This window comes from Microcaecilia unicolor, chromosome 4 (genome assembly GCF_901765095.1).
Source record: "Microcaecilia unicolor chromosome 4, aMicUni1.1, whole genome shotgun sequence".
NCBI classification, from domain to species: Eukaryota; Metazoa; Chordata; class Amphibia; order Gymnophiona; family Siphonopidae; genus Microcaecilia; species Microcaecilia unicolor.
The window spans coordinates 143,678,224-143,698,987 of NC_044034.1; the positions used below are offsets into that span (position 1 = coordinate 143,678,224).

General features: G+C 47.9%; 1 protein-coding gene across 1 annotated transcript in view; it reads left to right on the forward strand.

Moving 5' to 3' along the window:
- The window catches only part of KIF18A (kinesin family member 18A), a 172,995-nt gene that overhangs the window by 17,612 nt on the left and 134,619 nt on the right, over positions 1-20,764 (forward strand). The window contains 2 exon segments of the mRNA XM_030200688.1: positions 6,696-6,806; positions 8,557-8,754. Of these exon segments, the coding sequence (XP_030056548.1) occupies positions 6,696-6,806; positions 8,557-8,754 (309 nt within the window).

The window sequence follows — 20,764 nt, forward strand, 5'->3', positions numbered from 1 at the left end:
ACTGAGCCCGGGGGAGGCCTCAGAGTGAGGCTGATATGGGAGCTACTAGCCCTGGCAGAGATCCGGGTGCCCAGGGTGAGTTTTTCTCCCCTGATTTTGTCTTATTAATGCATAAAGCATACATGCTTAAAAGAGCTCTCCCACAAAGCCGGTATGGGCCTCTTCTAGTGCCCCCCCCCCCCCCCCCCCCCCCCCCGGTGGTTTCTAGCCTGGGTATGCCCTCTAAGGCGTTATTCCCTGATAATTGGCAGAATATGAAGTGCAGAAGGGCTCATTCCCCTTCAGAGAGTGCTGCACCTCCATTTTCCCCTCCCCCCCCCCCCCCACCCCGTGGTTGGGCTGTGAGGATTCGGAGGAGTCTGGCAGGCCTTCATGGTCTGAGGAGCCAGAGTCTGGTGCAGAAGTGACTCAGGATCTGGACGATCCCTCCACGGTGAGGATTTTCCACCGTGATGAGCTGCCAGCGCTTATTTCTGATGCCCTGCAGGCTCTCTCTATTGAGGACCCTGCCAGTGGCACAGCCTCCTCTGTGTATCCTAGGATGGCTAGTACCAAAAAGCCTGCTCGAGCCTTTCCTTTGCATGACTCCATCCAAGAGCTTATTTCGGCTCAATGGGCTGATCCCGAGGGACCTTTGAAAGTTTCCAGGGCTATGGGGCAATTATACCCTCTGAGTGAGGAGCATATGGCTCGCTTTGCTATGCCTAAAGTGGATGCCCTAGTCACAGCTGTGACAAAGAGAACTACCCTCCCTGTTGAAGGAGGTGTTGCCCTGAAGGATATTCAAGACCGTAGACTGGAATCAGCACTTAAACGGTCATTTGAAATTGCAGGTCTCGCTATTCGGGCGTCTGCATGCAGTTGTTATGCTGCTAGAGCCTGCCTGGCTTGGTTGCAACAGGCAGTGGAACAGTCCGGTGATGGAGCGGAGCCCTTTTCAGATGTGGCTCCACGGATGGAGTCGGCCTTGTCCTTTCTTGCTGACGCCCTTTATGATATTGTCAGAGCTTCGGCTAAACACATGGCAGTAGCAGTGGCGGCTCGCCGTCTTCTTTGGCTACGGCATTGAGCGGCGGACATGGCCTCTAAGCAAAGGTTGGTGAAGTTGCCCTTTCAAGGCCTTCTCCTGTTTGGTGAAGAGTTGGAGAAAATTGTGAAGGGCCTGGGTGAGGCTAAACCCCAGCGCTTGCCCGAAGATAGGCCTCGGCCTTCCTCTAAGGGTGCGGCAGTCCACTCCTCTTACAGACCTTGCTTTGGTGAAGCTTGAAGGTTCCGCCCGAGGCATTCTGCAGGGTTCACTTCTCGTGCCCGTTTTCAGCAGAGGAACTCCTTTCGCTCGGACAAACATTCCACAGCCACTGGCTCAAGGCCTGGAGTTCAGGGACGACCCTCTCAATGATGGTGCGCCGGCTCTCTCCTCGAGACCTGTCATCGGAGGACGTCTTTCCCTCTTTGCCGAGGAGTGGGCCAACATTTCCTCAGATCAGTGGGTCTTGGACTTGATCAGAAACGGTTACAGAATAGAATTCGACGCCCCAGTAAGAGACGTGTTTGTGGAGTCCCGATGTGGTTCTGTCGCCAAACGGGCAGCGGTAGAGGAGACTTTACAAGGTCTGATTCAGATAGGGGCCGTGTCCCCGGTACCTCCTGCCGAACACGGCTGCGGCCGCTACTCCATCTACTTTGTGGTGCCGCGAAAAGCAGGGTCTCTTCGCCCTATTCTGAGAGTGTGGCATTTTCACATGGAAACCCTGCGCTCCGTCATTGCGGCGGTACAGCCAGGAGAGTTTCTCACGTCTCTGGACCTGAAAGAAGCTTACTTGCACATTCCAATTTGGCCCCCACACCAGAAGTTTCTCCGGTTTGCGGTGATGGGAAAGCATTTCCAGTTCCGGGCCTTGCCTTTTGGCCTCGCCACAGCTCCCCGCACCTTTTCGAAGGTTATGGTGTTAGTAGCTGCCTTTCTAAGGCGAGAGGGTATTCGGGTTCACCCGTACCTGGACGACTGGCTCAGTCGAGCAAACTCTGCTGCAGAGAGTCAGCATGTAACAGCCAGAGTGGTCTCAGTACTTCAATCTCTGGGCTGGGTCATCAATTTGGCCAAAAGTCACCTGACCCCCCTCGCAGTCTCTAGAATATTTTGGGGCCAGGTTCGACACAGCCTCGGGGTATGTGTACCTACCCGAGCAAAGGCGGTGCAAGCTTCAGAATCCGGTCCGTCTGCTCCTGAGGATGCCCCGCCCGCGAGCTTGGGACATTGTCCAGCTGCTTGGATCGATGACTGCCACCATGGAACTGGTGCCCTGGGCGAGAGCGCACCTGAGACCTCTACAGTATGCTCTACTCCAAAGATGGTCTCCAGTATCTCAGGATTACCAATGCAGACTCTCTTGGCTCCCTGCGGCCCGACTCAGCATGGAGTGGTGGCTCTCAGACAGCATGCTGCGGTGAGGAATGCCGCTGGTGCGCCCCGATTGGTGCCTAGTGGTGACAGATGCTCTGAAAGGCTAGGGCGCACATTGCAAGGGGAAGCATGCCCAGGGTCTATGGACACCAGAGGAGTCGGAGTGGTCCATCAACCGCCTAGAGTTGAAAGCGGTGTTTCAGGCGCTTCTGGCCTTTCAAGTGACCCTGGAAGGATTGGCTGTCAGAGTGATGTCGGACAACATGACAGCAGTGGCCTACATAAATCGACAAGGCGGCACTCAGTGCAGAGCTCTAGCCGCGCAGGCCAAACAAATTTGCCACTGGGCCGAGCTGCATCTACAGTTTCTGTCGGCAGGTCAGAGCAACGTGCAAGCCAATTATCTAAGCAGGCATCAGATCGATCCAGTGGAGTGGGAACTTGCAGACGAAGTGTTTCTGCAGATATGTGCCAAGTGGGGCAAGCCCGTGATCGATCTAATGGCGACAAGCACCAATGCTAAAGTCCCGTGCTTCTTCAGCAGACGGAGAGATCCTTGCGCGGCGGGGTTGGATGCCTTGGCTCAACCCTGGCCTCCGGGCCTACTGTATGTGTTCCCTCCGTGGCCCTTGATAGGGCGAGTGCTCCTGCGGATTCGGCTGCATCCAGGAGAAGTGGTTCTCGTCGCCCCGGATTGGCCCAGGAGGCCTTGGTATGCGGACCTCTGACAGATGCTCGTAGAGGATCCCCTTCAGTTACCTCTGGTTCCCAACCTGTTGTCACAGGGTCCGGTGACCATGGAGGACGCCAGCCGATTTGGTCTTATGGCCTGGCGATTGAGAGGGCGCAATTGAGAGGCAGAGGCTATTCCAATAAACTAATTACCACTCTCCTGGAAGCCCACAAGCATTCCACTTCCATGGCTTATGCCAGGATTTGGCGCCAGTTTGAAGTCTGGTGTGCTTCCAGAGAGATCACACCTCTGCGGGCTCCTGTCTCGCCTATTCTGGACTTTTTGCAGGATGGTGTACAAAAAGGCTTGGCCTATAATTCCCTGCGGGTGCAAGTGGCAGCATTGGCCTCCCTGCGTGGCAAGGTTGAAGGCGTGTCTTTAGCTGCTCATCCGGATGTAGCACGGTTTCTTAGAGGGGTGCTTCGGCTCCGTCCTTCCGTGCGTGTACCTTGTCCAGCTTGCTAGTGCTGAAGGCCCTTCAGGGTGCTCCCTTTGAACCGCTTCGGCGTGCTTCAGAGAAAGATTTGACACTGAAGGCCGTCTTGTTAGTGGCCATTACTTCGGCGAGACGGGTGTCAGAGCTCCAGGCGCTGTCCTGTAGAGACCCTTTTCTGCAGTTTTCAGAGTCCGGGGTCACGGTTCGGACTGTGCCTTCCTTCTTGCCTAAGGTGGTTTCAGCGTTTCACCTAAACCAACCTATTTTCTTGCCCTCCTTTGTCGAGGAGGAGTTTCCAGAATCTTTTGGGCAGTTGCACCTGTTGGACGTGCGCAGGACTCTGCTGCAGTATCTGCGAGTTACTAACTCTTTCAGGACCTCTGATCATCTGTTTGTTTTGCTATCAGGTCCTCGCAGAGGGTCTCCAGCGTCTAAAGCCATGATTGCCCGCTGGCTCAAAGAAACTATCTTTTCAGCTTATCTGCTTGCCGGCCAGTCTCCGCCTGTAGCCTTTAAGGCGCATTCTACCAGAGCGATTTCTTCCTCTTGGGTTGAAACTGGAGCACTCTCTCGTCAAGAGATTTGTAGTGCAGCAACATGGGCTTCTAAGCTCTCTTTTGCCCGACATTACAGGCTGGATGTGGCTGCCAGGAGGGACGCACATTTTGGAGCGCAAGTGCTGGCGCGTGGTGTGGTTTGTTCCCACCCTATCTAGGGATTGCTTTGATACATCCCATCTGTAATGGCTGCATCTGCTTGATGACAAGGAAGGGAAAATTAGGTTCTTACCGTGATAATTTTCTTTCCTTTAGTCATAGCAGATGCAGCCATGATCCCTCCCTGTCTGATGCTATCTGCTGTAAATCTATTTCAGGTTCTGTTCGTGTTTCCTGGAGAGTCCGTCCTTGGGAGAAAGTCAGAAAACAGTCTTCAGGATTCTTGTTCAATTAAAGGAGGATGACTTAATTCTCTCCAGTTTCATGTTTTGGAGGATGAGTTTATTCCCTCTGGGAGGATGAGTTTATTCCCTCCAGTTATGTCTCAGTGGAGGATGAGTTTATGCCCTCCGGGAGGATGTTTCATTCCCTCCATTCTGAGTTAATGCCCTTTGTTGTAGGGCCATCGTTCGCTGTGAGGAAAGCTCATGTTATTCCCATTGCGGTTGCCATACTGCTTTGGAAGCTTCAAATACTGAAGAGAGGCAGTGGAGCAAGCTGGTATGAGGCACTGAAAAAAGTGTGCTCTCTATCTCCCTCTGCTGGTTGATGGACACAACCCATCTGTAATGGCTGCATCTGCTATGACTAAAGGAAAGAAAATTATCACGGTAAGAACCTAATTTTCCCATTCCAAACACTAAAATTATTTTTTTTCTACCTTTGTTTTCTGGTGACTTTGTTTTTCTATCCATATTGGTCCCAGTCTCTGATTCTGCTGCTCTGTTCTCTTAACTCCCTTTCCAGGGCTTCCTTTCCATACATTTCTTTACTTTCCTCCTTTCTTCTTCATTTCTTGCCCAACATCCATAAGTAAAAGCTGGGTCCTCCTCCATGGAATTGGCTGGAAGAGGTATAACGTGGATCCAGCTTTTGCCTAGTTTCTCCATCCATGTGCAGTTTTTCTCCTCTTTACTTTCCCTCATCTCCATCCATGTGCATCTTCTTCTTTTTTTCTTTCCTTCCCTCCATCCATGTCCAGCATTTCTCCTCTCTCTTCCCTCTCCTGTATCTATATAAAGCAATAATTCTCTCTCCCCTCTTCTCCATCCAAGTCCAGCATTTCTCCTCTCTCCCTGCCAACTCCATCCATCCATCCATGTCCACCATGTCTCCTCTCTCCCCTGCCCTCCCCTCCCATGTCCAGCAATTCTCCTCTCTCCCCTGTCCTCCCCTGCCATCCATGTCCAGCGATTCTCCTCTTCCTTTCCCTCTCCTCTCATCCATGTCCAACAATTCTCCTCTCTCCCCTTCCCTCCATGTCCAGCAAATCTCTCTTTGCTGACCTCCCCTCCCATCCATGTCCAGTATGTCTCCTCTCTCCCCTGCCCTCCCCTCCATGTCCAGCGATTCTCCTCTCTCCCCTGCCCTCCCCTCCATGTCCAGCGTCTCTCCTCTCTCCCCTGCCTTCCCCTCCATGTCCAGCGTGTCTCCTCTCTCCCCCTGCCCTCCCTTAGCTCCTCGACTTTCTCGAAATCTTTGATTTACCCGGTCGCAGCAAACCGGCAGTAAAACAGCTGGCAGGCAGACTTGCCTCTTCGTTGCTTCCCTTCCCTCTCAGCGTGTCCCACTTTCCTCTGTTGTGATTTCCTTTCCATGAGGGTGGGATGCGCTGAGAGGAAAGGGAAGCGACGAGGAGGCAAGCCTGCCTGCCTGTCAATTGTTTTACTGCCGGTTCGCCGCAACTTCGGGTAAATTAAAGATTTCAAGGAAAGTCGGGGAGCTGAGGGAGGGCAGGGGGGGGGGGGGGGGAGCACAGATGCACGAACGGAAGGGAGCAGGCAGGTGAGCCGGACCTCACAAAAAAGCTGCCGGTACACCGTACTGGCTTGTATTGCCCCCCAAAAAGCACTGGTGATATTAAATTCCTGTTCCAGTGGAGATATCCATATAACTAAAGGAACTTTTTGTAATAAAGAGTTTTCTGCACAGGAAGAATAGCCTAGTGATTAGTGCAGTGAACTTTGATCCTGGGGAACTGGGTTCAATTCCCATTGCAGCTCCTTGTGACTCCATTGCCCCAGGTAGAAATAAGTACCCGTATATACTATGTAAACAGCTTTCAATGTAGTTGCAAAAACCACAGAAAGGCGGTATATCAAGTCCCATTTCCCTTTCCCTTCCCAAATGCATCTTTTCACTCTTAGAGGAGGTGGTCCTGAGAGGCTAAGATGTATTAGTAGGATGCTGTGGCCATAGTACTTTGTGGAAAAATAGAGGACTTTGGTTTCTGGTACTGTGAATCCTTGAGAGTAAGTGAGCACATCAAGTTCAAGATAAAACAGCATGGCATACAGATATAATATAGTAGCATTTGTGGATCTCAAGTACCAAAATACTATATATTCTTTAAAGACCTCTAACCACACCTGTTTTACTTATTCATACTCTAACAACTCTTTGCAGCCAAAATCTGCTGAGGAGATACTGCAAATGTTGGATTTTGGAAACAAAAACAGAACTCAGCACCCTACTGACATTAATGCCACCTCATCTCGGTCCCATGCTGTTTTTCAGGTAAATTGATGCATGATGATAGCCTGTATATTGGTTGCTGCATCTATTAGGAAATAATTGTTCTAGAATTTTAACAGATAAAATAAAACATAAATACTTATATTTCAAGTAAGGATGAATATATGCTCGAAGAGTGTTTCAGCTTCCAATCATCCTGCTACTTCGTAGGTGTCTCTGACTTATGTATTATAGAAGTCCTTCAAGTATGTGTATAGATATCAAGTTTTACATATTTTTAATATATTTCCATTTCTTAATGACAAATATTAATAAATGTGAAGTGTAACATTTTTCACACTTGTGTTCAGCAAATAATTCATTGACAAGTCCATGTACCTTGTTAGGAAACCATTGGGACATGAAAGAGATCATTTGACTTTTGTGACTAGTTGAATTTTGTGCAAAGATTTAGGATTTAGATCAGTGCTGAATTTTTTAATGGGTGTTTTGTAGTTGATATTTTATCCTTTTATTACCAGTGAAGAAGTAGAAGTATAAATGTCAACTCAAATATGATGAAACTGCTGTCAAATATTTTAAAATCACGATTTCCACAATTTTTTAACTTGGGGTTTGTTTGTTTTTTTAGATGTTGTATAATGACTTTTAGCCTCTTCATTTCATCATTATTTCAAAACATTCTTATCGTTTAGGACGGATCTGAGAGCTTATCTTTTTAAAATAAATATGATAAATATTTTTCCTTTTATTCTGACATTCCGTCTCTTACGTGTCGTAAGCTATTTTGAACCTGACACTAAGGATTAAGCAGGCTAAAAGCAACCAGATTAGATTTTATAGTCTGAATTGTATCTGATTTCTATAGCTTTTTATACTAGGACTAACGAGTGCAAGTGAATAAAAATATAGCATTTTAATACAGAATATAGCCATGTTTAAAATACAAAATTCAAATATATTGTTTGTAGCAAGTCTTGACAGACCCCAAGGCTCCAGATCACCAGGGTGACTAAAAAATCAGACTTAGTGCCTGGCGCTCAATGCACATGGGCAGCACAAAGGATGACACACAGGGGTCCACACAAAAATGTGACTGCCAGCTATACTATCAGCCCTCTTGTACCTGCCCAGAACCTCTAAACCCTCTATAGAGCATTGAGAGCTTGTTTTCATTGAGCGCTGTCTGCCAGCACCACAAAGGAGTTGTATTGTATACCTGGTATCTCTGCTATCTTGCTTACTGCTTCTAACACCTGTGTTGTGCTGACAGTCAAAGCAGCAGTGAAAATACAAGGTCTCCTCTGCAGGATATTTAGAAGTGCCAGCCAAGTAGGAGAAAGGGGGTGATATTGGAAAGGGGGCTGACAGAAAGTTGGGTATGGGAGAAAGGAGCACACACTGGCAGATGGAGAGAATATTAGAAGGGGACTGATGCTAGGGCTGGGTGAAGAATCTAATGCTGGGACTGGGGAGAAGGTTCTGATGCTGGGACTAGGGGGTGTAGGGGAAGTGGATGATGGCCAGGAGCCGAGACTGCTGGGGCGCTTGGCTGGGCAATGACCAAAGGCTGAGGCTTCTGGGAAGCATGGAGGAGGGGGGGCAGTAAGGTGGCCCATGACCAGAGACTACTGGGCTGTTAATAAACAAATATTCTAATTATTCATTCATAAATCCTAAATTTTTGATTTGGCTTCTAGATCTTAAGAACATTTGTCGAAGCCTGATGTATGATTGTAGGTGTTGAAGGCTTTTCTTTTTTTGTTGATATTAATATTTTTTGTTTATCAAGATATATTTACGGCAACAAGACAAAACAGCAAGTATCTGTCATAATGTACGGATTGCCAAAATGTGCTTGATTGACCTGGCAGGATCTGAACGGGTCAGCTCTACAAATGCCAAGGGAGCTCGCTTTCGAGAAGGGGCAAACATTAATCGGTCACTGTTGGCTTTAGGAAACGTCATCAATGCTTTAGCAGATCCTAAGGTGAGTACAACCCATATAAATATTGAAATATACAAAATAACTAAAGAAGAAAAAACGCAAACAACTATATTGTCATCGATGCAGCAGCCAGCTTTATAAAACTCAAAGTTAGGAAGTAGAAAAGGCAAATACAAAACTTCCTTTTTCTCCGAGGATGAGCGGGCTGTATTATACTCACAACTTGGGTCGACGATCCTCGTCGTCCGAGAATCAGCATAATGCATAGCAAAATGAAAAAGTCTGCTAGAGCCTTCTGGCGCAAGTGCAGCACCACGCATGCACAAAGTGCCTTCCTGCCCCTCGCGCGACCGCATTACTCAGTTCTTCTTTTTCCGCATCAGGAGTGGCAGGTTCCGCTGTTGCTCCTCGTTTGCCCGGGAAGAGCCTCTTTTTTTTTTTTTTTTGTGCCTATTTCGGCTTTTTCTCCTTCCCTTTTACTTTCTTTCAATTTTGTTTAAAGGAAAAAAAACCCTTATTTTCTTAGTTTGTTCTTACCCACCAAACTTTCTTTCTTTTAGCCGCAGCCGTCCTTTGGCCTGCTCAGCCGGTTCTCCTTTCTTTTGTGCCCCTTTTTTGGCACCATCGCATCTTTTGATTTCGCTAGGCCAGTCTTCCCTTCCATGTCATCGAAGACTCCCAGCGTTTTTTCAAACGCTGTACTCTGTGCAACCCAGACCATCTCATGCACAGAAACCCATTCGTGGTGTATCCAGTGCCTTGGGCCTGACCATAGCCCAGCTTGTTGTGTCCTTTGTCTTCGTATGAGGAAAAGGACTCAAGTGGCTCGAAGTCCAGAAGGAGAAACGTTTTCAGGGCTTGGTCCGGTCCTTCGATGTCAACATCGGCATCTAGGGACGCATCGACGTCAGGAGTGGAGGTAGGCATGGCTGCTGAGAAGCCGTGACACGCTGGGAGTAGCAAGGTATCAAGTGGGTTTCCACCCACCTCGAGGTCTCCTGCTATGCAGGCCCCCCTGGACTGTCCATCGTTGGCACCAAGGAGCCTCGGTAAGGTGCATCGAACGAAGGCAAAGAAGCAGACACCGTTCTCCTTTGACACATGGTGCCGGAGCGCCGAGGAATTCGGCATCTGCCAGGAGGACCGCTCCCACTCCATACAGGAGGTACCAACGTGTCTGCCTCTCAGCAGTCAGATTCCTGCTCCCGAGCCTCAGGCAACTCTGCCACTGACTGCTCAACCGGCCCCACAGCCTTCTCTGATGGCGGCTCTCGACAAGCGCATACGGGCCTTGCTTTCAGAGCTGGAAGGACTGCTGTGCCATGCCTCTTCGTCGGGGTGCTTGCGCCCAGTGCCGTCTGCTGCAGGGCGTCTGCCCCTCCACCCATGGTGGGGCCCCCGAGTTTGGTGTCGCTTGCAGCTCTGGTATCGGCAGCCACCCGGGTCGACTCCCCATTGACGTCTGTGGAGGAAGCTTCACCACTGTCCATGCAGGGGGTCGGCCCCTCGTCATCGCCATCGAGACCGCGGGTCTTTGGCATCGAGGCGGCTTCAGTCTCCGGAGGTCACTGAGGGAAGTACTTTTCCGACACCAAGGAAGAGCGCTCGTGGGAGTCAGAGGAAGTTCCCAGGTACTTCTCAGATGAGTCCTTTGGGATTCTCTCTGAACCTTCCCCTCTGCCTGAAAGGAGACTGTCTGCTCCTGAGAGCCTCTCCTTCTCTTTTGTACGGGAAATGGCCCAGGCCGTTCCATTCCCCGTAGATGTGGAGGATGAGTCCAGGGCTGAGATGCTTGAGGTCCTGGACTACACATCTCCACCTAAAGAGGCTGTAACAGCTCCTTTGCATAAGTTACTCAGGGAAGTCCTTTTGCAAAACTGGGCGTTCCCTCTATCTGGTCCCATGATCCCTAAGAAGACAGATTCCCAGTATCGGATCCATGGTGAACCTGGGCTGATAAGGTCTCAGTTACCCCATAACTTTATGGTGGTGGACTCCGCTCTCAAAAGGGCCAAGAGTACTAGAGACTATGCTTCGGCACCCCCATGCAGAGAAGCTAAGACTTTGGACTCTTTTTTTTTTTTTTTTTTTTTTTGGGGGGGGGGGGGGGAGGGGGGAACATGTATGGGGCCACTATGCTTGATGTCCGTATCCAGTCTTACCAGCTCTGCAAGAGCATTCACTTGCAGAACTCGGTGCTGCAGCTGTCTAGTTTGGTTGATGCCCTCACTCCGGAGCAGGCTGAACCTTTTTCGCCAGGTGGTCAGGCAGCAGAAGGTGTTTCGTAAATTCCTGGCCAGGGGCGCATACGACACCTTTGATGTAGCATCTAGGATCTCTGCTCAAGGTGTAGCAATGTGCAGTAGCACTGTCCAATTCAGTCAAAAATTTCAATTCGATATTTTTAAAAAAAAATTGGTTTTTTGATTCGATTTAACTAGATCGAAATAGTGAGGCCCACCTGCTAATATTATAATACAAAGGGTAAAAAAAAAAATAGGCTGTAGCAATTGAACAAAGGCAAACTTTAATGTGAGCATGCCATGCTGTTACATCAGGTGAAAAGTGAAGTTTGGTCAAGTCCTACATATTCCAGTTTTTATTAAGAAAAATCACTTTGTCCACTTTGGCTGGCTTCAGACAACTGCATCTTGCAGCTATAATTTGTCCAGCAGCAGAATCTAAAAGGTAAACTTCTACAAAACAGATGAAGATGTGATTCCATGTGCCCCAATGAAAAGAGAGTTTAATTCTACTTCCATTTAATTTCAACATATTCTATCACCTTTATAACACCAGGCTTCACAATGCAGATTACAACAGTTAAGATGAACCCATCAGGAAACAGGATATCCTCGCCGAAATCTGAACATCTGTAATGTATAGAACAGTGAAGAAAAATGAGCACAACCAACAGAATTTATAATTGCGGTTTCTAGCGGCTACAATAATTCTTTAAGCTGTTTTAGTGATGATTAAATATTTCTTTTCTCCTCCAGCTTTTAAGGCACAGCTTATCCAACTGAAACAGCTTTAGACTTGTTACAGATGGACCAACAATAAAAAAAAAAAAAAGAAAATGACAACGTGGATGCAGCAGCTCATAAGTTTGCTTGCTTTGTTCTGAGTGAAGGCAATGACGGCTGGTGGGGGAGTGGAAACAGATTAACCAAATTGGCTTCCTTGCTTAAAGTGGACTAGATAGGCTCACTTTCACTCCAGTCTATTAAACCTCCTTGGGCAGCTCTTTCTCCCTTCTTCACACCCCCCCCCCCCCCCAAGTCTTACATCTTTCACCTGCTCTCTCCCGTCCGCGTGGTCATTTTCACTGTCTTGAAGCATTCTCCCTCCGGCACCGGCGATTCACATAGCCTTCTGCCAGCGTCGGGGCCTCGGGCGTGTCCCACCTCTGTGGAAAACAAGAAGTAACATTAGAGTAGGCGGGACGCGCCCGAGGAGAGGCCCCGACGCTGGCAGAAGGCTATGTGACCACGCGGACGGAAGAGAGCGACAAAAGATGTAAGAGACCTAAGCAACAGTGGCTTGGGTGACGGCGGGAGGGAGGTGGGGAAATTCCAAATTGAGACTCCTGATTATTTTTACAAAACGAATCGATAAATCGATTTGAATCATGAATTGGAGAGCACTAATACGCAGACTCTCATGGCTGCGTGTTTCTGACCTGGACCACTCGGTCCAGCAGAGAATAGCGGGTGTTCCCTGCCAGGGGATAATCTTTTTGGAGAGAAGGTAGACGATCTGGTTAACCAGATCAAGAAGCACACAGATGCTATGGTTTCTCTCTCCCGCCGGGCGCCTTCTGCTACCACCTCCTCAACTAGGACCACAGAGTGCCCCCATTCCAGGTATAGGTACACTCCGGCGTCTCGCCAGCCTGCTCAGCCCCAGGGAGCTCATTCCCGTCAACAGCGTGCGTCCAAGGCCCCTACTGCTCCCCAGCAAAAGCAAGGGACGGGCTTTTGACTGGCACCAGGAAAGCATAGCCAAACTAAAAGTGTCCGTACCGGACGACTTGCAGGTTGGGGGTAGGTTAATGTTCATCTAAGGTGGCCTCTTGTAACCTGCGACCTGTGGTTCTTCAGATAGTCCGGTTGAGCTACACCCTCAATCTGGAACCCAAACCTCCAAATTGCCCACCGGGAGCGCATTCATACGGCTCCCAGCACAAACAGGTACTTGGAGAGGAACTCTCCACCCTTCTGAAGGTCTGTGCGGTCGAACCTATTCCACCAGGGGAAGAAGGGCTGAGATTCTATTCCAAGTACTTCCTTGTGCAGAAGAAAATGGGGGATGCGTCTCCTCCTAGACCTAAGGGCCCTGAACAAATTCCTTGTCCGAGAAAAGTTCAGGATGGTTTCTCTGGGCACCTTTCTTCCCATGATTCAGGAAAACGATTAGCTATGCTCTCTGGACTTCAAGGATGCACATATTCACATCCCGATACTTCCAGCTCACAGGGAGTATCTTCGGTTTCGGCTGGGAGTGCAGCACTTTCAGTACCGCGTACTGCCTTTTGGTCTAGCGCCAGCTCCCAGAGTGTTCACAAAATGCCTAGCAGTATTTGCAGCGTCGCTGCAAATGGGAATAGATGTGTTCCCTTTTCTTGATGATTGGCTTGTGACGAGCACCTCTGAGGACGGTGCTAGGGAGTCCATGTGAATGACTATTCAGGTGCTGGAACTACTAGGGTTTGTAATAAATTACACCAAGACCTACCTCACTCCTCTTCAAAAATTGGTGTTCATTGGAGCACTGCTGAACACGAGAACAGTTCGGGCCTATCTCCCCGAGGCATGGGCAAACAACCTTCTGACCCTGGTGTCCACGGTTTTGGCGTCTCAGCAAGTCACAGCTCGGCAGATATTGAGACTCTTGGGGCACATGACCTCCACAGTTCATGTTACACCCATGGCACGTCTACATATAAGATCTGCTCAGTGGACCCTAGCTTCTCAGTGGTATCAAGCTGCGGGGAATCTAGAAGATATCATCCAGCTGTCCACCGACTTTTGGAACTCTCTTCAATGGTGGGCAATGTGATCCAATTTGACCATGGGATGACCGTTCCAAATTCCACAGCCACAGAAAGTGCTGACGACGGATGCATCTCTCCTGGAATGGGGGCTCATGTACATGGGCTTCACACTCAGGAAGCCTGGAATGCTCTAAAGTCTTTGAGATTGGCTGTCCAACCAAATTATCTTAATTCAAACAATCAGGTTGTGATGTACTACATCAGCAAGCAGGGGGGTACCGGATCTTGCCCTCTGTGTCAGGAAGCTGTCCAGATATGGCTTTGGGCGCGCCATCACAACATGTTTCTCCAAGCCACTTATCTGACAGGCGTAAACAACAGTCTAGCCGACAGGCTGAGCAGGGTAATGCAACCTCACAAGTGGTCGCTGAGTATGGGCATTAGCCCGCAAGATCTTCCAAGCGTGGGGCACCCCCACTCTGTGGATCTTTTTGCCACTCAAATCAATCACAAGGTCCCTCAGTTCTGTTCTAGGCTTCAGGCCCACGACAGACTAGCGTCAGATGCCTTTCTCCTTCATTGGGGAACAGGCCATCTATATGCGTATCCTCCCATACCTCTGGTGGGGAAGACTTTGCTGACACTACTGGCCGCGTCAGATTTGGTTCCCTCTTCTTCTGGAATTGTCCTCCAAAGAACCGTGGAGATTGGAGTGTTTTCCTTCGCTCATCAACCAGAAAGAGGGGTTGTTTCTATATCCCAATCTCCAGTCTCTAGCTCTTACAGCCTGGATGTTGAGAGCCTAGAATTCGCTTCCTTGGGACTTTCGGAGGGTGTCTCCCGAGTCTTGCTTACAGGAAAGATTACACTAAGAGGTGTTACTCTTTCAAATGGAGGAGGTTTGCCATCTGGTGTGGCAGCAAGGCCATAGATCCTCTTTCTTGTCCTACACAGACCCTGCTTGAATATCTTCTACACTTATCAGAGGCTGGTCTCAAGACCAACTCTGTAAGGGTTCACCTTAGTGTGATTAGTGCTTATCAGCGTGTAGAAGGTAAGCCTATCTCTGAACAGCCTTTAGTTGTTCGCTTCATGATAGGCTTGCTTTTATTAAAGCCCCTGTCAAACCTCTGCCAGTGTCATGGGATCTCAACGTCGTTCTCACCTAGCTGATGAAACCTCCTCCTTTCAGACCACTGAATTCCTGCCATCTGAAGTACTTGGCCTGGAAGGTCTTTTTCTTGGTGGCTGTTACTTCAGCTCGTACGATCAGTGAGCTTCAGGCCCTAGTAGTGGATGCACCTTATACTAAGTTTCATCACAACAGAGTAGTCCTCCACACTCATCCTAAGTTCCTGCCGAAGGTGGTGTCGGAGTTCCGTCTGAACCAGTCGATTGTCTTGCCAACATTTTTTTTCCCCGTCTTCATGCCCACTCGGGCGAAAGCAGCTTGCACACCTTGGACTGCAAGAGAGCATTGGCCTTTTACATGGAGCGGACGAAGCCCTTCAGTCAGTCCACCCAGTTTGTTTCTTTTGTTCTCAACAGGAGGGTAGTCTCCATCGGAAAACGCACAACACACAATCTCCAGTTGGCTAGCAGATTGCATTTCCTTCGCTTATGCCCAAGCTGGGCTGACTCTGGAGGTCATGTCACAGCTCATAATGTCAGAGCCATGTCTGCGTCGGTGGCTCACTTAAACCTCCATTGAAGAGGTTTGCAAAGCTGCAACATGGTCTTTAGTCCACACGTTCACATCAAAACTACTGCCTTGAGCAGGATACCCGACGCGACAGGCGGTTTGGCCAGTCAGTGCTGCAGAATCTGTTTGGTTTTTATATCCAACTCCACCCACCTAAGCCCGTTTTGTTCTGTTCCAGGCTGCACTCTTAGATTAACCTGAAACTATATACAGCTATGTTATTCCCTTGCCATTGCGGGGTCCAACTGATCAACCTTTGTTGTTTTGGGTGAGCCTGGATGCTAGGGATACCCCAGTTGTGAGTATAATACAGCCTGCTTGTCCTCGGAGAAAGCGAAGATACTTACCTGTAGCAGGTATTCTCCAAGGACAGCAGGCTGATTATTCCTGTTTTATTTCTTTATGCTTTTGGACTTAAATGAGGAGCGCGGTCGGGTAGGAAAGCACTTTGCGCATGCGCGGTGTGGCACTGCACATGCGCCAGAAGGCTCTAGCAAACTTTTTTTCATTTTACTATGCATTATGCCGATTCCCAGACCACCGCGGATTGTCGACCCAACTGTGAGAATAATCAGCCTGCTGTCCTCTGAGAATACCTGTACGGGTAAGTATCTTCACTTTATTTTAAACTCTTTATAAAATTGGTGTCTGACTATAATGACAATGGTAATGTATTCCATGTTGCAGGAGCAAGGTAAGTGATTTTTCTCATAGTATCTGGACAGAAAAAAGACAAAGGGGAAATTAACATCTGCTTTTGATCCTGTGAACATAGATTATGCGCAGGAGAATGGAAGACCCCTATAGAAAGCTCTGAGAAATTGTGTGCTGCATTTCTCTCCTAATAAACCTGGGTAAACCTAGAGGACTGACAGTGAGTTTGTGGCAGAGGCAGGGTTTAGAACTGAGGCACAGGTGAACTGGTGGGGAGCAGGGCAGTATTCTACTGACAAATATTATTTTGAATGTTCTGTACTGTAAATTTGTGATACTGTATCATGTCATTGCTATCAACAAAACAAGAAGGCAATCGATGGCCTGAGCATGTATACCCTGGAGGAAAGGAGAAAACAGGATGATATTCTACAGGTGTTCAAATATTTGCAAGATACTAATCCGCAAACAAACTTTTTCCAGAGACGAAAAGGTGGTAGAACTAGAGGATATGAATTGAGGTTGAAATAAGGCCGACTTGGGAATAATGTCAGGAAGTATTTTTCACTGAGAGGGTAATAGATACCTGAATGCTCTCCTGCGGGAGGTGGTGGAGATGAAAACGATAACGGAATTCAAAAAAAGAGTGCAGTAAACACAAAGGAATCCTGTTTTAGTAGGAATGGATCCAAAGAAGCTTAGCGGAGATCAAGTGGCAACACTGGTAATTGGGATGCAAAGCCAATGCTGAGCAGACTTCTACGGTCTGTGCCTTGATCGTGTCTGATTACATGAAGCGCTACAAGATGTAGTTGAAAAATGGGAACACTGAGATGAACCGTTGCCTGGGTGATAATGTTGTGACTCCCTGAATTTTGAGCTGCTGGCACTGAATGTGGAGTCCACCCTGGCTTACCCAATGGCAATCTCCGAGACTTAGGCTCACCCAGGTTTTTCACTAACATGTCCAGATAATTGCTGAGGATAAGTTTCCCCTTAAAGAGATTTCTTAAGTCACCTAGCTGATACCATGACCACCACAATTCTCTAGCAGAGATTCTGATAAGGTCTTATAAGGCATCTGCCACATAAGCATCTTTGGCACTCACACGTCTCTCGTTCTTCATCTCTGAAGAAAGCTGCTGGATCCAGTGAAGGCAAGCCTTATCATAGCAAAAATGCTGCTTGCAACGTTAAGGGTATCGCCTCAGAAACCTGCTTCAACAAAGGCCTTGATCTTATGGTGTTGAATGTCCTTGAGAATCTTCTAGGGATCTGCAACATTTCCTTTTCCTGTAGGATCAGCGACTACTGGCCTTAGAAATGTCCTGCTCCACTGAGATGAGAGCTTAATTGCCTGATGGATGAATGTTGATCCTTTTGACATGATAAGAAAGGAAAGGGAATGAGATGGGGTTTGATATTCCACCTTTCTGTGGTTACAATCAAAACGGTTTACATATTATACACAGGTGCTTATTTTGTCCTGGGGTATTGGAGGGTTAAGTAATTTGCCTGAAGTCATAAGGAGCTCATAAGGTTTATGTAGTCACAGAAGGCAGATCTACCCTCAAAGTGTTGGACCACCAAAGGGCATACATCCTAGGGTACTGAAGGAACTTAGGGAAGTTCTTGCAGCTTCACTGGCTGACCAATACTTCTCTAGAGTTGGGAGTGGTCCCAGAGGACTGAAAGGCAGATGTGGTTCCCCTCCACAAAAGTAGAAGTAAGGAAGAGGTGGTTTAACTACAGGCCAGTAAGTCTGGCTTCCGTGATAAGTAAGTTAATGGAAACCCTTTTAAAACAGGGAATAGTGACGTTTCTGGAATCCAATGGATTATGGGACATGAGGCAGCATGGATTTACTAGTGGAAAGTCTTGACTGACAAATCTGGTTAATTTCTTTTACTGGATGACCCAAGCATTGGATCAAGGGAGATCACTTGATGTGGTGTATTTAGATTTAATCAAAGCCTTTGACATGGTTCTGCATAGACAACTAATAAATAGTGCCTTCAGTATGGGCCCTAAAGTGACTGGCTGGTTTACAGACTGGTTGAGTGAAAGGCAAAGGGAGCTCATTTTGAGGAAAGGGATGTTACCAGTGGTGTACTGCAAGGTTTGGATCTTGAGTGATTCTTTAACATTTTTATAAGTGATATTGCAGAAGGGTTTGCCTCTTTGCGGATGATACCAAAATCTGCAGTACAATAGATACCCCTATTGGTGTGGATAACGAGGAAAGACCTAGCAAAGTTTGAAGAATGGTCCAGAATTTCGCAGCTAAAATTTCATGCTAAAAAATGCAGGGTCATGCATTTGGGCTTCAAAAACCCAAGGGAACAGTACAGTTTAGGGGGTGAAAACCTTTGTGCATGAAAGAGGAGCAGGACTTCGGTGTGATCATATGTGATAAGATGGCCAAACAGGTAGAGAAGTCGATGGTGAAAGCCAGAGGATGCTTGGGTGCAAAGGGAGAGGAATGGCCAGTAGGAGGAAAAAAATGATGATGTCTCTATATAAGACTCTGGTGGGACCTCATTTAGAATATTGTGTAAAATTCTGGGGACAGCACCTTCAAAAAGATATAAACAGAATGGAGTCGGTCCAAAGGATGTCTAGTAAAATAGTCTGTGGTCTTCGTCATAAAGCGTATGGAGACAGACCTAAAGATCTCAATATGCATACTTTGGGAGAAAGGCAGGAGAGGGGAGATATAGATGTTAAATACCTATGTGGCATAAATGCACAGGAGGTAAGCCCTTCAGTTGAAAGGAAGCTCTAGAATGAGGTGGGCATAGAATGAAGGTGAAAGGGAATAAACTCAGAAGTGCCCGAGGAACTACTTCACAGAAAGGATGGTGAATTAATGGAACAGCCTTCTGGTAGATCTGGTGAGATGAAAATTGTATTTGAATTCAAGAAAGCTTGGGACAAGTACATAGGATCTGTGAGAGAGGAAGGGATAAATAGCATGGAGGGTCACACTGGGTAGGTCATATGGTCTCTTATGTGCTTTCATTTTTCTCTTTCTGTGATTTCTCAAACCAGCAGCTCTCCCTCCTCCAATTACCCTTGAGAGGAGGCTTCCTGGCTGCTTGACAAGCCCTATTGGTCACATTAGACACTTCTGGCCACACCACCCAGTCAGGATGTCCTTCCAAATGGGCCCTTTTCACCAGGCTGCTCCTGATAGGAACTGAACAAGGCTCTCCAGGTCTATTCCCGATAGCCCTTGGCCTACACATAGAGTGCAAATGATGTGTTGTCCTGTGAAGCACACAGCAGTGTAGTAGCTTTGAACTTTGTTGGTTGCAGGTAGCCCAGGACCTGGTAGTCCAAGAGTGATGTCAGTTCAAGTCTGGAACAATAGACTGAAGAGATGGTCAATCAGCATTCAGTGGAAGAATGCAAAACACGTGAAGGCCTCAACAAACCCTTGTCACCTAGAAACTGCATCCTGGCACCCAGGATTTCATACTCCCAATATTTTTTTTTCTACCGCATCGCTGATTAACTGCTTCTCTCCACCCTGCTCAGTGATCAGGTTCTACATATACATGAGCTGTGTGGTGCAGGGGGTTTGGGAAGTCTCGCGGGACTTGAAACCTTGAGACTCTCCCAACTTCCTGCATTTAAGTATATGCAGAGCCTGATCACCGTCCACGTTGAAGAGAAGCAGTTTTGAGGCAACACTGTGAGTAACAAGTGAAGGCTGGAGGGGGTTACAAGAGACTGGGGGAAGGCTGGGGGGGTGTAAGGGAGAACCTGATGGGCACCAAGGCTATGATAAGTGAAACAAAGGCAGTTGTATCTTTGCTTCACCTGTCTAGAGTGCTGTCACACAGCTGACAGCATGCTTTAGGAAGCGAGATTATTGATTTCTACAATTGAGAGACACCGTAAGGAACTGATTTATTAAAGTTTCTTTGTTCACAGGCACAAAATAAGGGGGAACAGTCTTAGTCATTTCTAAAACAGCTATTGTTAATCTGGGAGGGGATTCCAAACCTCCCCCCAAATTTCACTGTGGACAGTGTTGGAAGGGTGGGAAAGGAGAAGTGAGAAGTGTTGAACTTGTCTTTGAACTAGCTCAATTTATTGAAAATTTGTCAAGGCCTGCCTGTATCAAACAATAAGAGAAGAGAGATGGGACAGGAACCTATGAGTCGGTGTCAGGACCTTATCTTGTATCCTGTAAACAATGGTGATGCTTAAGAAGGGGGAGTGACATGGTCATGGTAGTAGGCATGGGAAAGCAGTCATGTAGAGATGTTTTGAACTGATTGATGCTTCTTAAGAAAGAGTGGTTTGGAGACTGACGTAGATAATATTGCATTAGTCTAGTTTGGATGCCACAAGAGAGAGGAGAGTGGCACAGGCATTCTCCGAGGACAAGCAGGCTGCTTGTTCTCACGACTGGGTGACGTCTGCGGCAGCCCCCATCAACCGGAAGAAGCTTCGCGGGCGGTCCGCACGCAGGGCACGCCCACCGCGCATGCGCGGCCGTCTTCCCGCCCGTGTATGACCGTTCCCGCCAGTCTTTTCTTTTCCGCGCCTGCAGAGAGACGTGTCGCACATCTCTCTCTTCGTCAGCCCCGGAAAACCGTTGCGTTGTTCGCGAACCTTCATTGTTTTTTTCCTTGTTGTTGTCGCGCGTTCCGCAAGGGTTTTCTTTTGTTAAAAAAAAAAAAAAAGAG